Below are 14,916 nucleotides of genomic sequence, written 5' to 3'. Positions count from 1 at the left end.
TTCATTCCTGCTGCCAAGAGTCACTGCAGCCACAGGGCTCTGCCTCCAAACGTGGTGCTTAGCTTGGGATCATAGAACCATTTATGTTGGAAAAGACCCTTAAGAACATTGAGTCCAACCATTAACCTAGCACTGCCAACTCCACCACCAAACCAGGTCCCTAAGTGCCACATCTACATGTGTTTTAAGCACCTCCAGGGATGGTGGCTCAACCACTTCCCTGGGCAGCCTGCCCTAATGCCTGACAACCTTTTCAGAGAAGGCGTTTTTCCTAATATCCAATTTAAACCTCCCCTGGTGCAACTTGAGGCCATTTCCTCTTGTCCTATAACTTGCTACTTGGGAGAAGAGATCAACCCCCTCCATGCTCCAAGCTCCTTTCAGGCAGTTGCAGACAGTGATAAGGTCTCCCCTCAGCCTCCTTTTCTCCAGGATAAACAGCCTCAGTTCTCTCAGCTGCTCCTCATCAGACTTGTGCTCCAGACCCCTCACCAGCTTCGTTGTCCTTCTCTGAACTCTCTCCAGCACCTCAATGTCTTTCCTGTAGTGAGGGACCCAAAACTGAACACGGGAATCGAGGTGCAGCCTCACCAGTGCCCAGTACAGGGGAACAATCACTGCCCTGGTCCTGCTGGCCACACTGTTCCTGATACAAGCCAGGATGCTGATGGTCTTTTTGGCCACCTGGGCACACGCTGGCTCATGTTCAGCCACTGTCACCAACACCCCCAGATCCTTTTCCCCCAGGCACTTTCCAGCCGCTCTTCCCCCAGCCTGTAGCGCTGTCTGGGGTTGTTGTCATCCAAGTGCAGCACCCAGCACTTCGCCTTGTTAAACCTCATACAATTAGCCTCAGCCCATCGATCCAGCCGGTCCTCTGTCCATCAGTTTGTCTGTCTGTCGTGCCACCGCTCCCCCGCCAGCCGCGCCCCGAGCGGGTCGATACGGCTCGGCGCTCGCTTGGCCGCGCCTGTTGCCTTGGAGAAGGGGCGGGGCAGCGAGGGTGAGGGGCGGAGCCTGCCCCACGCCTTTCCCGCCACCGGCGCGGCGCGCGCGGGCCGCTAACCGCTCCCGCTCTTCCCCGGGGGGCGATGGTGGGTACGGGGCTGCGGGGACTGTGGGGCTGTGGGCACCACCGGCCCCGCCGCCCCCTCAGCGTGCGTGTGCTGTGCCTTCTTCCAGAGGAGGAGCCTGGCCCCCAGCCAGCTGGCCAAAAGGAAGGCGGGCGATGAGGAGGAGGAGGAGCGGCATCCCCCGACGGTGAGCGAGGGGTCCCGGGCCGTGGTGGGCCGGGTGGGGATCGCCCGTGTGCCCCTCGGCGCCGCGGGCTGGGCCGGGCTCGGCCTGGGGGGACACCCGTTGCCTCCCCAGCCGTGGGGCGGGGGGCGCGGAGCTGCCGCCCCCCGGTCGGAGGGTGTTACCGCCGCCGCCTTCCGGGGGTCGAGGATCAGGGCCCAGATTTACATTGTTTTCATCATTTTTGGAGGGGAGGTTTGTGTCTGGACATGTAGTTGGTAAAACAACATGGTTGTGTGTAGATGATGCTTCGTGGTTATGGAGAAAACTGTCCCTTGGAAAGCTTGCGGGGGGCTGGTAACCAGGACTAGGTAGGGGTTTAAAACAAAACAGAATGGTATGATCTTAGGCTCTGTCCTACAGGTCAAAGAGTCTCACCTAGTGGTTTACCTGTCAAATTCCTTTTTCTGAGCCGGCAGGTGGTTACAGCCATGCCTCAGCCTGAACAGGGAGGAGTTAAATCAGGAAACAGATCAATGACTTATTTACCTTCATGCCTTCCTAAGGACCTGAAATGTAGTTTTCAGTGTGAGGCGTTTCACCTGCTTAACAGCAGATGCTGTAGGAGCCTCTGGGGACTTTGATGTAGTTTGTTCCATGCTATTGATCCTTCCTTTTTTTTTTTCCCCTTCTGCTTTTTTTTGGGGTGGGGAGGCAGCCACAAGCAGACAAGCCCGTTTCATTGCAGGTTGGAAGGTGGTAGCTGTTTTTTTAATTAGGAGAGTATTATTAGCGCTCATGCAGATTAAACATTAGGGCCTGGGAGACCTCAGTGTTGTTGCTGGCTCTGCCCTTTGGTGGTGAGTGATGGTTGTGAGTGTGTGTGTGTGTGTGTGTGTGTGTGTGTGTGTGTGTGTGTGTTCAGAGATGCTCAGCTGGCCGGGTGGGTTGTCTGCGTGGTTTGGTGCTCACCGAGTGTGACAGCGACGCATCTGCCCTCTGGTCCCACCAGGTGCCCCTGAGTTGTTTTGCCCGGATTGTGTTTTTCAGACTCGGAAGAGGCAGAAGCCTGTCAGCGAGACAGAGAGCGGAGAGTGTTACAGGTCTCCTTTCCGCAAACCCTTGGCTCAGTTGACCAACAGGCCTCACTGCCTGGATAGCAGTCAGCATGTAAGTGGGTGTTTCCACTAGCACACCAGAGCAGGTGGGTTGTATGTGGAGCTCATTCATCAAGGGAGTCCCAGCAGGGCAAAATTTCCCTAAATTTCCATGGACCTGTTTAGCCAGAGGTGTTATCAAAGTGCCACACACACAGTCTTTAGGAGAGGTCTTTTGCTAGCTCCAACCATTTAACGTTGCACGGGTGGTTGGGGTGCTTTCTATAGTGGAAATCCTGAGTAAGAGAGTGTTCTTCATGAAGGACAGTGCCAAGGGACATGGGCAGCTTTTCACACAGATGGATCAAGTGTTGTCTGCCTGTTTCTCTCTGGGCTTCCACTGCAGAAGACCAGGCGCTGGACTGGCTGATCCAGCCTGGGTGCTGATAACCCAGCTCATTTACAGGGAACTGATTGCCCGACAATTACCAAGGCGGGGGAAGCAATAGCATTTAAAAAAGTGAATAATGCCCGTGGACTTAAGAAGACGGGAGTTATGAAATATCAATTTCACACATTAGAAAACACAAAGGAAAATAGTTTTGAAAAGCAGAGTTGGTGGGGGGAATCATGCTGGTTTGTTACTTTCTTCCCTTTGGCTATTTTTGAAAATAGTTGGGGTTGAAGCTTAAGTAGATTGAATAGAGGGACTCTAAACGCTTGACACAATTGAATTATCAAAAAATGTCCTGGACTTGCCTTCTTGAGGAGTCTTTGATCTCAGTCTTCTTAAGTGTGTTTTCTCTGAATTCCTAGGAGGCTTTTATCCGCAGCATTTTGTCCAAGCCCTTCAAAGTCCCCATTCCAAATTATAAAGGTAAGATGAGGAGGTTTAAGGATTGTCTGTGTTGAGTGACTCAAGTAAAACAGATGATGCTCAGGCCTGTCAAATATATCTGTGAGGATTATTGTTATTTTTTGCACTGATGCATGTGTTCTATAAATCCTGACTTAATTCCCAAAGAAAAATACTGGCACATTAGCAAAGCCTTCATATTTCTTTCTAGTGTTTAGTTTGGATAATCCTACATTTCAGAATTGGATTTTGTATTCTTACTGCTATGTATTTGATGTAGTGCCAGGAGATTGTACACCATATCGCAAATACACGTGATGAAGGTTTACCATCTAAATAATACCCGTGATACTAACAGACGGAAGGCTGTAGGTGAAACAGACAGTATGTGCCAGTTTTCTTTCTGCTTGGTTTGGTGTGTTGAGTCTCAAGGTGATCTTCAAAGCAAGACAGTTTTGAAGTTCAAAGCCTCAGCTGGTTTGAATCAGTGAAACACAAGATCTCCAAACCAAATATGCTTGTGCTTGTCCCCTTTTTCCCCTTCAGCTGAAAATTTAAAAATGCAGATCAACCATTTTCACTCAAACTTTAGTTATAGGAATATGTTTGTAGGCAGACACTGGCTGTGAAATGTCAAGCCTTAAAAGCGCTTGACAAAGTCAGCTTGTGGAAAAGCAGATTTGTCAGGAGGCTGAAACAGAACTGTAATGGGGAAGCTGCTTTCTGTGGCTGTTATCTTCCTCCCTTAATTGGGAGATGAGGCTGTTTCAAGTGCTCTTTTCTTGGTGTGCATGCACTGTTGCCTCAGCTTAAGATACACTCTTGTTTTGCAAGGATCCTTAGCAAACTGACCTTGCTTGAATCTTTCTCAAGCAAAATCAAACGTGGGAACACAGTTGCCTGAGTGCTGATGGGAAAAAAGATTTCTGTGCATGTTCTTTTTATGTTCATCTCCATTCCAAAACTGTGACAAAAATATAATACTAGGAAAAGAAACTCATCCTTGGTTTCTGCCTTTCACAGAAAATGTCTCCAAGGCCAAACATCTATTGCTCAGCAGCGAGAAAATAATAGAGTAGATAATGGCAATATGGTGCTGCCAGTGATACTGTAAAACTTCGTAACTTTTAAAGATCAGTTCCCCACCTTAAATAAAAGATCCAGCTCTGGTTAAGTCTGTGTTAGCTGATTCAAAACGAGGATTTGACCCAGTATATGCTATGTATATGGGAATGTATTTATTGAGCTGCTGAGACATATATTCTAGAATCCTGCTTGTCTTTCAAAATGCCAGAACAGCCACCTTTGGGTGCTGGGAGTAGCTCCGATGGCCAAGAGCTGGCTGGGGCAGACATTGTGCCCGTTTATGGCTGGATACCTGCCGCACAGGTCTGGGCTGAAGCCATCGGTCACCTCGCAAGACACATTGTACTGTTGTGTGCCAATGTTCCTGGTATCTGCCACACACAGTCATGCCCGTTTTGGTGCAGCCAGTGCGGTGGGCATTGCCATTGCTCCATCTGTGCCTCTGCTCCTTCATTCTATATTCTCCTGCTGCAGAGCTACCTGCCGTGTGCTGGCAGAGTGATGCCGAACCACTGCATGGGTTTGCTGTCTGCACCTCCGCTCCAGCACCCAATTAATTCATTGTTCCTAAATGTAATCAGACTCTTCTGCGTGGCTCTGCTGTCTTCCAGGAGGAAGTTGCTCTTTGAGTTGTGCCTTTGTTTGCTTTCAGGGCCACTGGGCTTACGCGCGCTGGGGATCAAACGGGCAGGACTGAGGAGTCCTCTCCATGACCCTTTTGAAGAAGGAGCTCTGGTTCTGTATGAGCCCCCGCTGCTGAGCGCCCATGACCAGCTGAAAATAGACAAGTGAGTCATCACCCGGCGCAAATGCTTCGGCTCTGACCTCTCTGTACGTGTAGGTTTGTGTGTTTTCTTCCCAAATGTGTCTGAGCTGGGGTCTGAACATCCAGGGAAGTTTGGTTCCAAGGATTCTGCCTCTGAATTGATTCGGGTATGGTAACAATCAAAGAAGGAATATACCGATGCTGGATTGTTTGCATTCTTCCACAGGCTGTTTTATCTCCTGCTCATCAAAAATTTAAACCTGTAGCAGGGAATGAAGGTGCACATGTTTAGAAGCTGCTCAGAAAATCTTATGGCTTATTTGTTAGTCAGAAACAATCAGCATCTGGGACAAGCAAAGGGAGATGACTGAGAGTCAGATGTTATGCTGCCTAATGGTTTTTATTCTGAAGTAGTTCCTTTTGTGCTGTTATAGCTTAAAAGGACCGTCAGCTGGATCTTCATTGACAGAGGAAGGGGCTCCTTTCTCCAGTAATGCAGTTACAATATTATTATTGAAACAGGAAAAACAATAATTACTTTTTAACTATCTCTCTGAACCACAGCCCAAATACACGTTTTCACTGATGTTTTAGATTGCAGATCGGGCCCCTGTGACTTCATTCTCAAAACTGAATTAATCCATTTTTCACTTCCTTGTTGGCAGTTGCTTCCCTCATGCCGCTGGGGAGTCCTCAGTGAGATTTTTAAGAAAACCTAAACATATGCTGTGCAGAGTTCATTAACCACACTGTTTTCTTCCTTGGCTGCCTCCTGCAGGGACAAAGCACCTGTCCATGTTGTGGTGGATCCTGTCCTCAGCCGTGTCTTACGGCCCCATCAGAGAGAAGTAAGTTTTCAATTGGGACCTGAGGGTATGGCTGGAGGACTTGATGCGTTTCAAAAAGCTCCAGTTCCTCTGCTGGAATGGTTACCCACCAGCTCTGAGGTCTACATAGACCTCACAGACTGACAGACTCTAGTCTGGTGCAAATGCGAAGTGAAATGTTTGTTTTAACCATCCTCTTAAAAGCCTGAATGCTGCAAATATTCTCTGTCCTGTGTTAAGCAAGAGGACATGGTGGGAGTATTACAACAGTCCTGTTTGTCCTTAAAAATGTGAAAATTTACTGCTTTCTTGTGGATATGAACTTTCTTTTCTCTTGCTTCTGATCTAGCAGGGTCAGAGCACTCCCAGCCTAAACAGGTGCTGCCTGATGCTCAGGTGTGTTCCGTCTTTGTAGGTCAGGTCAACTGATGGTGGAAACCGGGGGGTTTCTGTGACCGTGTCTGTTTGTGCAGGTCTAGGAAAGCACGTTGGCTGACTTCTGTGTCACCAGTGGTACCTTAGAAAACAATCACAGATTCTGTGGGGAGACGCGATCTTACAGAGTCCAGGCTGAAAGTCCAGCCTTAGCGTGAAGTAACTGCTGAGTGGAACTCACTGTGGAAGGTGATGCGATATAGTTGAAATAAATGATGTTGCAGTCCAGTCTTGAGTTGGGCAGGGCAGACTGTCCACCGCTGTGTTCTGTTGGGCAGCAGAATTAATTTGACCTGCAGTTTCTGAGCTGGGAAACACTGGAGCTCTTCTTTTTGCTACCATGGTTCCCAACACAGTGTAGAGTAGATTGTACTTCATTGTGATTTTTTGGAAGCTACCCTTTGTAGGTGTGAGCTGTCTGACCTCCATAGACTTGGAATTCACCAGTGGAGCGTGCTGAAAAACACTTTACATCGTAAATATGTGCAACATCAAAATATGAACGCAGTGGGTACTAATCTCCAAATATCTAACATAGGTATCTGGACAGTTTGAAGTTCATCACAGATATGGCGTATTATCATTTAAGCCTAGAGGCAGCACAGATGGAAGCTGTGATTGCTGGTGTTGCAGGCTGAGCAGGTCAAGCTGGATCTGTCCCTGCATGGGAGATCTTCAGATGGCTCTGAGAGCGCTGCAGGCTGCTCCTAGCTTGTACTTTTATCTCAGAATTGGTACTGAACCTCTGACCCAGTGCTGCATAGCCAGAGGCACTCTGGTTTGGGGTAAGATACTGCCTGCTGGTGCTTTTGTCAAGTAATGCTGTCTGGTTTTTGACAGCTAGATATCTCTGATAAAGCGGTTGTATGTTCTAGTCTGACTAATAAGTCTTTGCATGCTAAGATTCCTGTGCTGCTTTATTCAGGTGATGCTCCCGGACTGTTGTACAGCTTCACTCTGTCTTTGTTGTGTCTTTTGCCCACTTAGTGGAAGTCACTCAACTGGATCCCCAGGACTCTTTAAGTCAGTAATGTATTTCATAATTGTTCAGCTGGCTTAAATAAGCTTAATTAACCTGTTGTTAAGGGCCCAAGAAAGAAAGAAAAGGACTTGAAAGCGCAAGTGAAGGCGTTCTGTCTTCCAGTCCTGAGCACAGAGGAGTGAATGTGTCCAGGTGTGTTTAGGTTGTGTCCCTCACTCCCTGCTCTGTTGGCACAATGCAAGGAGCTTGTACATCCCCAGGACAATGCCCCAGTTTTCTCTGACTCCCTGTCCTCACATGATAGAGGAACATTTTGCAGAGTCTATTTTTTTTTTTTTTTTTTATGTTTTTTCTTCTTTTATCTGTCTTGGTGATGTGTCAGAGCCTAATGCCGGGCTGAGCTCTTCTCCCACGGTGTGACGTGGGTTATAACCTCAGCCCTGGGTCTTCTCTGAAGCTAAATCTGCCTTAAGCTTTGAGTCCCCAGGTGAGTCATTGCGCTTCTAGGCAGAAGCCGTGGGGCTGCTGAGGCTATTCTGGCAGTGAATCAGGCAGCAGAAGCAATTCTGCTCATTCTGTGATTCTATGTTTTTCAAACTACCTAATTGGGTGGTGTGAAGATGATTAACCTGTTTGCAGTGATTGGCACAGCTTAGCTGATGGCCTAATGCAGCCAAGGGTAGAAACTTCTGGGAATTCACGTCAGGAAGCTGGTTGTAATTGTACAGTTAAAATGCAGTAAGATACTGTGCGTGTTCTGAGGTATGTGTTGGCACCAGTGATGTTATTCCAAACCAGATGTGGCTGCATTTTAGCTGCATCTCGGGTGATTTCCCTCTGTCTCATTAGAACACTGCATGTCCCTAGGGATGTGCTACACAGATTTGCTCTTGGTTGTGTGCGTTGTGGTAATGAAGTTGTCATTCTGCTGCTGTCCCCGTCCTGCTCTGAGCGAACAATCTCTTTGGCAGGGAGTGAAGTTCCTCTGGGACTGTGTGACAAGCCGGCGGATCCCTGGGAGTCACGGCTGTATCATGGCGGACGAAATGGGGCTGGGCAAAACCCTGCAGTGCATCACGCTCATGTGGACGCTCCTCCGGCAAAGCCCGGACTGCAAGCCCGAAATTGAGAAAGCCATGGTGGTGTCTCCCTCCAGCCTGGTGCGAAACTGGTACAACGAAGTGGAGAAATGGCTCGGGGGGAGGATCCAGCCGCTGGCCATCGATGGAGGCTCCAAAGAAGAGATTGACCGTAAACTAGGTACGGAAATGTTTGCAAACGGTGCCGTTGGCTGGGTTGGGTCAAAATCTTGCATTGGAAGAAGCCACGGCAGCTGATGTGAACATCTCTGAGCTGTCACCAGAGCTCTGGAGACTGATTAAAGTCTCTCCACTTAGATGTTTAGATCAGGCCCTTGCATGTTTGGTAATGGTTGATCTTTTGGAATAATCCAAGTCCAGTCATGTCCTCAATTTAGGGCAGTCTCAGTGCCTCTTTTTTGCTCCAGCCAGAATCCAGGAAAGGAGTGGGCAGAGATGGGAGTGGGATGGAAATGGGGTCAGTTTTGGGGAAAGGAACACGGGTATACATGGGTGGAAAGGATGCTACAGAATAATTGAAACTGACGGGTTTTCCTAGATTCTTAAGGCAAAAGTTTTGACTACAGAGTTTGAACCCTTTTCTATTAGTTTTTCTCATCCCCCTGTTTTTCCTTTTCCCTCATTCCATGCACAGTTGGCTTTATGAACCAGCGTGGCCTGAGAGTGCCTTCACCCATCCTGATCATCTCCTATGAGACCTTCCGACTCCACGCCGAGGCCTTACAGAAGGGCAGCGTTGGGCTTGTCATATGTGATGAGGTACAGGAGAACCTTTAAGGAGAATCTGTTCCTGATATTTTCTTGAGATCTGGGCAAAACCGGCTCTGCTTTCTTAAAAAGGGAGTGGGCAGTGGGAAACAAGGTTCAGCTGTAGACAGCACGGTTCTTGTGCTTGAGAGTTCTGGTGCTTGAGAGGCTCAGGATAACTTGCTCATCCATCTTGGGTGAGCCTGAACAAGAGAGGGTGTTTTACAGAGCTGAGATGGGCAGAAAATCCAGGTGGTGGCAACTGTGGCCACTTTATAGCTCCTTGGCAGGGTGGAGATACCTATGAGGGTCTTCTCAGTGTGAAATACGTAGCAGGAAGAAGGTCCATTGCCTGTCTCTGGGATGGTAGTGCCCTGTCTCACCGATCTGTTTCTCATTTGGTTGTGTCTGTCTTTGCTAAAGTGAGAAGTACTTTCTGTTTGGCCTGGCCTCGTGTTCCGCTCAGGAGTTTTTAACTTGGCTCTCTTCTGAGCAAGGGGACTGGAGATTCCCGAGGCCTCTCCCAGCTTCAGTGATTCTGCAATTTGACGTGTTCTTGTGTGTTGTGTGGGCTGCTGTCAGTCACTCAATCTGACCATCTCTTTCTGTGCTTGGGGGACAGTTTGAAGGGCACTCCCATGGCAGGACCCTCTTCCCCTCTCTGTAACCTCCTGCTTGGAGCAGGCATGGGAGAGCTGGCTGAGGGGTTGCCTCGCGTATTTCTTGGTCAATAAGAGATGGACCTGGCTTGATTCTCTGCTCACTGATGGCTGGATCTAGCTTTGCCAAGCCTGTGTTGTCAAGCTCTGCTTTCACATGGCTGAATTTAAGTTATTTTTTCATTTATTGTTCTCTACTTGTGGTTATAGTTAGTGGGAGCCAGAGATGCTCTGAAGGATGAAATAAAACAAGTGTCTTCTGCCTCCTTGAAACATCGAGCCAGGGGCCTGAGCCACTGTTGGGGTGTCCTCTGCTGCCACTTAGAGGAGATTTGTTAAATAGCGATGCCATCCAGTGGTTTGGGTTTGTGTTTGCTCAAACAGTGCTGAGAAAAGCTTGAAAAGAACGAACATCCTCACAAGTGTAACTCCCACAACTCCCAGTGCCCCTGGGATGGGGCCAGCAGCTGGGGATACTGGAAATGCAGGTTCTTGCCCCAGTGTTTTCCATATATTCCCCATAAATACTCAGCTCTGCAATGGTCTGGCACTTGTAAAAAGTGTCTCATCATATCCTACAGCATAGCACTTGGGTGCTAATGGATTTGCTTTTCCCAGGCATGGGAAACAGGGCCTGTATTCAGGTTACCCCTGTAAGAGGTGCAGAACCTCTTTTCATTAGTGTGCAAAGGCCTGGCAGGCCTGGATGTAGGCGGCCTGACTGGGTTGTGATCCTGACCTTGCAATGTGTCCAGAGTTCAGTGCCCAGTGTTGGCAGCCAAAAACAGCCCTGTCTTTGAACAGGAAACTTCTTATAATTGGACCATGTGGTGGTGGTTATTTTTGTGGTGGTTATTTTCATGGTAGGCCTTCTTACCTGGGTGTGACTCAGATGTTCCTAGTCTGACATGCTTGTGATGACATGTTTCCACACATAATAGCTTCGGGTTTGCCACCAAATTCTTGCCTTTGTAAGAAGTCTGACCCGACAATTGAACACGTACACACTTAATCCACTACCACGAATGGGAAAAGTGGTGAGATGCCTTGTGGGAGATGCAGCATGTCGGTGTTGATGAGGATCTCCAAGCTGCTTCCTGTCAGGACCACTGGATTTATCAGCTTCATTCCTTTTTTTTCCCTTTTTTTCTTTTTCAAAGGGCCATAGACTGAAGAACTCTGAAAACCAAACATACCAGGCTCTCAACAGCTTAAATACACCTCGACGAGTCCTTATCTCAGGCACCCCTATTCAGAATGACCTGCTTGAATATTTCAGCCTGGTGCACTTCGTCAATTCAGGCATCCTCGGTAAGACGTGAGTGTGTGAGAGTTGTGAGGGATGGGGGAGTTGCTGGCGAGGTCTCCCCAGTCGCCAGCAGCAATATTAGTGAGAGGAAAGGTCAGGTACAGGTTGGAGACTTATTTTCCTTCAGTTCATATCCAGAAATTCTAGATTGGGGTCTGCTCTGTTTCAATAAGATTGTAATTTAAAGCACACCAGTGTAACAAGTGTTCTGAAAGGGGAATTAATCAAGGTGAAATGAATCTATGACCCTGAGTACTATGTGGCTGATGTTGTGTAGCTATGCTGGTCAACCAAAATGTCCAGCTGGTCTGTGAGTTCCTCTGGCAATAAGCCCTTGGAGATACTGCAGGAGCTGCTGGGCAGGAAGAGCCAGCAGGTAATGGTACTTCCCACAACACTCTCAGGCTATAGAAAATCCAGCAGTCTAAGCCAGAAATGATGTGCTTGTAGGAGAGGCTCCGTGGAGAGGAGAGTTCGATGTGACATGCTCTGCGCTGAGCACAGAAGCTGCGCTGAGCTCAGAAGAGACGGCTTTTCCCTGCTCTCTCTTGTGTATCCATCTGGAACCAGGGGTTGCGGTGACTGGTGCAAGGCAGGATGATGGACCTTGTGGCAGAGGCAGGCAGCAAAGCCTGAACTTCTGGCACTCTGCCTTCCCGCTTTCAGATAATCTGAGAGTTCAGACTGCTCTTGTTTTTAAGGAAAGTGAAGCCTGTGAACACAGAGTTAACTTCATCTGGGATAGAAAGAAAAGAGTCTGGAGGAGAGATACTGATTAGTGTGTTTTCAGAATCAAACACCTTCTACGGTTGCTGGTGTCAGACTGAACTATTGAACTATTCTGTCTCTGATTCCTATGCTCTGCAAGCTCTGTTTTCATTTTAAAAGCAAAGTAGTCTTTGCATCCTCTGCTGCATCACTGGGCTGGAAGCAGCTTTTCTGTGTTCCAGTGTGAGACTGGAGGTCACTTGTTTTTCTGTCGAGGAATGAAAATAAACCAATTTGTCACCCATGTTTTTCTCAGATGGCTTGGTATCCACTCCAAGAGGCTGCTCATTAATTTTAGTGTATGCACAACTAGTTAAACACCATTCATCAGATTCTTAGTCTTACAAACAGCATTTGGGTTCTATCTTCTGTATGTTCTGCTCCCAGAATTTCTCAAGGAAAGGATGGGATGGGCTGGTAGATGTTCTACATCTACTTTTTCCATGTGCTTCCATTTTGGGTGGTTATTACAGGGAGCTAATGCGATTTCCCTTTCCCCCCTGGATTTGTGCTTCAGGCAAGACCAGACTCCCTGTACTTGCAGTTCGTTCTCTCAGAGGTGAGGTTAATGCTGTAACTACCGCCAGCAAAGCTGCATGCTTGCTGTCATCATTTTGCCCTTTTTCAGCCTGTGACCAGTAATAAGCAACTGATTACAGGTAATTTTGGAACAGGCACACCTAATGCTTGTGCTGTTGTTTGCAAGGACAAAATCTGGGAGTAAAAGCATAGCTGGAATGTGAGCAAAACCAGTACATGCCTGACAGGACTCAGATTTAACTAAAATTGTTTGACCTTTGGCAGTACATTGTTGTTGGAGTACAAAATGATTTGCTGTTGTACAGATTTGCCTGCCTTGTTTGTATCTTTCCTGGCTAGAAAGGAAAACAAATCATACCGATGGGTTGAGAGTTTGTTTTATCTGCTAGGCCACATTATTGTAGGATGATAACTGGGGCTGCGGGGTACTGATCAAAGTTTATTTGGTAGTAATTGCCACCTTTTCGCTTCTGTTTTGTACAGGGACCGCACAGGAATTTAAAAGACATTTTGAGATTCCCATCTTGAAAGGCAGAGATGCGGATGCAAGTGAAGCTGAGCGCCACAAAGGAGAAGAGAGGCTTAAGGAGCTCATCAGCATTGTGAACAGGTGAACTTCATCCCCTTCTCATTGCAGAGCTTTTGCATAAACCCTTGGTGTGTGCTGGTATCTTTCCAAATTACGGTTGTAGCTGGAATGAGTGCTCTTGCCAGCTCTATCTATTCAGCAAGTGATTGTGCAAGTATTTATTGCCTAAGAAATCCACATAGCGTGCAGCTTTAGACTGAAAAATTAGCACATTGAAACAGTACAGTTATCTGCAGTCACCCCCAGCAAATGTACCCAGATACTGTGAATCATGATTTGACTCTTAAGTTTGTTTTCTCTGGGAATCTGACTAGTCAGGCAGCAACCTTTTATTTGTGTTAAGGTGACTACAGCATAGGCTGGGTCAGACTTGAGATCCATCCAGCCCAGATGTTGAGTGGTGGGCAGAGAGAGCATAAGGAACATCGCTCAGTTGTGCTGTTGATTGCTGAAGTCACAAGAGTCCAGCTCATGCTTTGATACCTGTGTTGGCTCTGTAGAGCTAATGAGACTGGACCCCTAGTGTCAGAGATGTGACTTTTGACTCCCAAGTAGCACCTCTGTGATGTAAAATGTCATCTTGTTTCCCTTTGGTTGATTTTTTTGGTATTTGTTTAAACCCAGTTTCTATTCTTGAATACAACCTATTTATCCACATCTGCTGGCAATCACTTGTCTCTCTGTAAGAACTCCTTCTAGACACTCTTTTGAATTCTCAGTGTTGCTGCTGTCTTCGGTTCTTTTGCTTTTATCTGAACTTTTGCAACTATCATGAATACAATCTGGTGGCTTATAGACGTGGTAAATTGAATTTTACACCAAGCACAGCCTTTCTATAGAGACAGCCCTGACCTTGACTTAGGTCAGCTTGCAGAAGCCTAAGAGAAAGGAAAGGTTGGGAGGAGAAGAGCTTATTCCTTCTTGAGGTGCATTTATTTCTTTTAATGGTTGATGGAAAAGGGGTGTAAAAGTGTGTTCTGAATGCTTGTGCCTGGCTGTGTCAAGGTGTGTGTCCTTTATTGTGCAAGTCACCATACAAAAATAGGGAAGATGAAGCACGTAAGTAATATCAGATGAATCAGTTGAATTTGGTAGGAATTAAAAATGATAAAGCGATGCAAAGATAAGTGGAATCACAGGCATAAGGCTGGAAGGACTCTGGAGAAGGTGTCTAATCCATCTTGCTGTCCCAAGGTAGAAGGTGTTAGACCTAAACCATCCCTTACTTAACCCCCACCCAGCATCAAAAACCTTACAAATTCCCAGGACACCTTTTCCAGGGCATCGCTGTCTTTGCAGTTACAAAATGCTCTTAAAGTGTAACATAAATCTTTGTTACTACAGTTTAAGCCTGTTACTTTTCATCCTACCGCTTATGGGTTTGGAGACCAGATTATTCCTTCCTTTGACAGATTTCAGGGCTGTTGTATATCTCTGCTGTCGTTCTTCTGTACGTTTCATAACATCATGTTTTCAATGTTTCCTGGCAGAACTGGGTTTCTGCACCTCTTTCTTATTTTGGTTACTCAGTTCACTGTTCTTTCTAGTCCATCTCATCTTTCCTAAAGTGTGACAGAACTGCTCCATGGGGCATTTCTAGAGCCCCAAAGGATTTTGTCTTTTGCTGAAATCTTGGGCCAGACAATAACCCCATCTTGGCTGAGGATGGCTACTGAGTTATTACATGGGGAGCTGCCTGCTTGTACTTTGGGTTATGTCCATAGTATGTGGTGGTTGAATCCTACCCTTGTTTGCTGTCTGTGCCACTGGTGTGTTGTAGCTCAAGCTGAGAACGCTGTTGACAGGCTGAGGAAGAGCTGAGTTTCTCCTGTAAGGGACTGGGCTGTCTTAGGTGGAATCATGCCCAATCCCTCCAAACCTCATGAACAACATTTGGAAGCCTCACAAAGACAGTGGGT

The 14,916-nt window shown here is 47.2% G+C and overlaps 1 protein-coding gene across 3 annotated transcripts in view; it reads left to right on the top strand.

Moving 5' to 3' along the window:
* Positions 1 to 1,013: 1,013 nt before the first annotated feature.
* Positions 1,014 to 14,916, top strand: part of RAD54L (RAD54 like) — a 19,876-nt gene continuing 5,973 nt past the window's right edge. For 2 of the 3 annotated variants that reach the window (XM_082053218.1, XM_082053217.1), the window contains exons 1-10: positions 1,014 to 1,094; positions 1,183 to 1,260; positions 2,287 to 2,406; positions 3,150 to 3,210; positions 4,928 to 5,063; positions 5,820 to 5,889; positions 8,257 to 8,545; positions 9,020 to 9,144; positions 10,952 to 11,102; positions 12,892 to 13,018. In XM_082053218.1, coding sequence (XP_081909344.1) covers positions 1,092 to 1,094; positions 1,183 to 1,260; positions 2,287 to 2,406; positions 3,150 to 3,210; positions 4,928 to 5,063; positions 5,820 to 5,889; positions 8,257 to 8,545; positions 9,020 to 9,144; positions 10,952 to 11,102; positions 12,892 to 13,018 — 1,160 coding nt within the window. In that variant the 5' untranslated portion in view covers positions 1,014 to 1,091. Of the gene's footprint in view, positions 1,095 to 1,182; positions 1,261 to 2,286; positions 2,407 to 3,149; positions 3,211 to 4,927; positions 5,107 to 5,819; positions 5,890 to 8,256; positions 8,546 to 9,019; positions 9,145 to 10,951; positions 11,103 to 12,891; positions 13,019 to 14,916 lie in introns of those variants that run through there. The other variant, XM_082053219.1, reaches the window with a different exon arrangement.

This window comes from Streptopelia decaocto (assembly GCF_964273445.1).
Source record: "Streptopelia decaocto genome assembly, chromosome: 5".
Lineage (NCBI taxonomy): Eukaryota > Metazoa > Chordata > Aves > Columbiformes > Columbidae > Streptopelia > Streptopelia decaocto.
The sequence above is the reverse complement of the archived record's forward strand: the minus strand, read 5'-3'. Positions and strand labels throughout refer to the sequence as shown.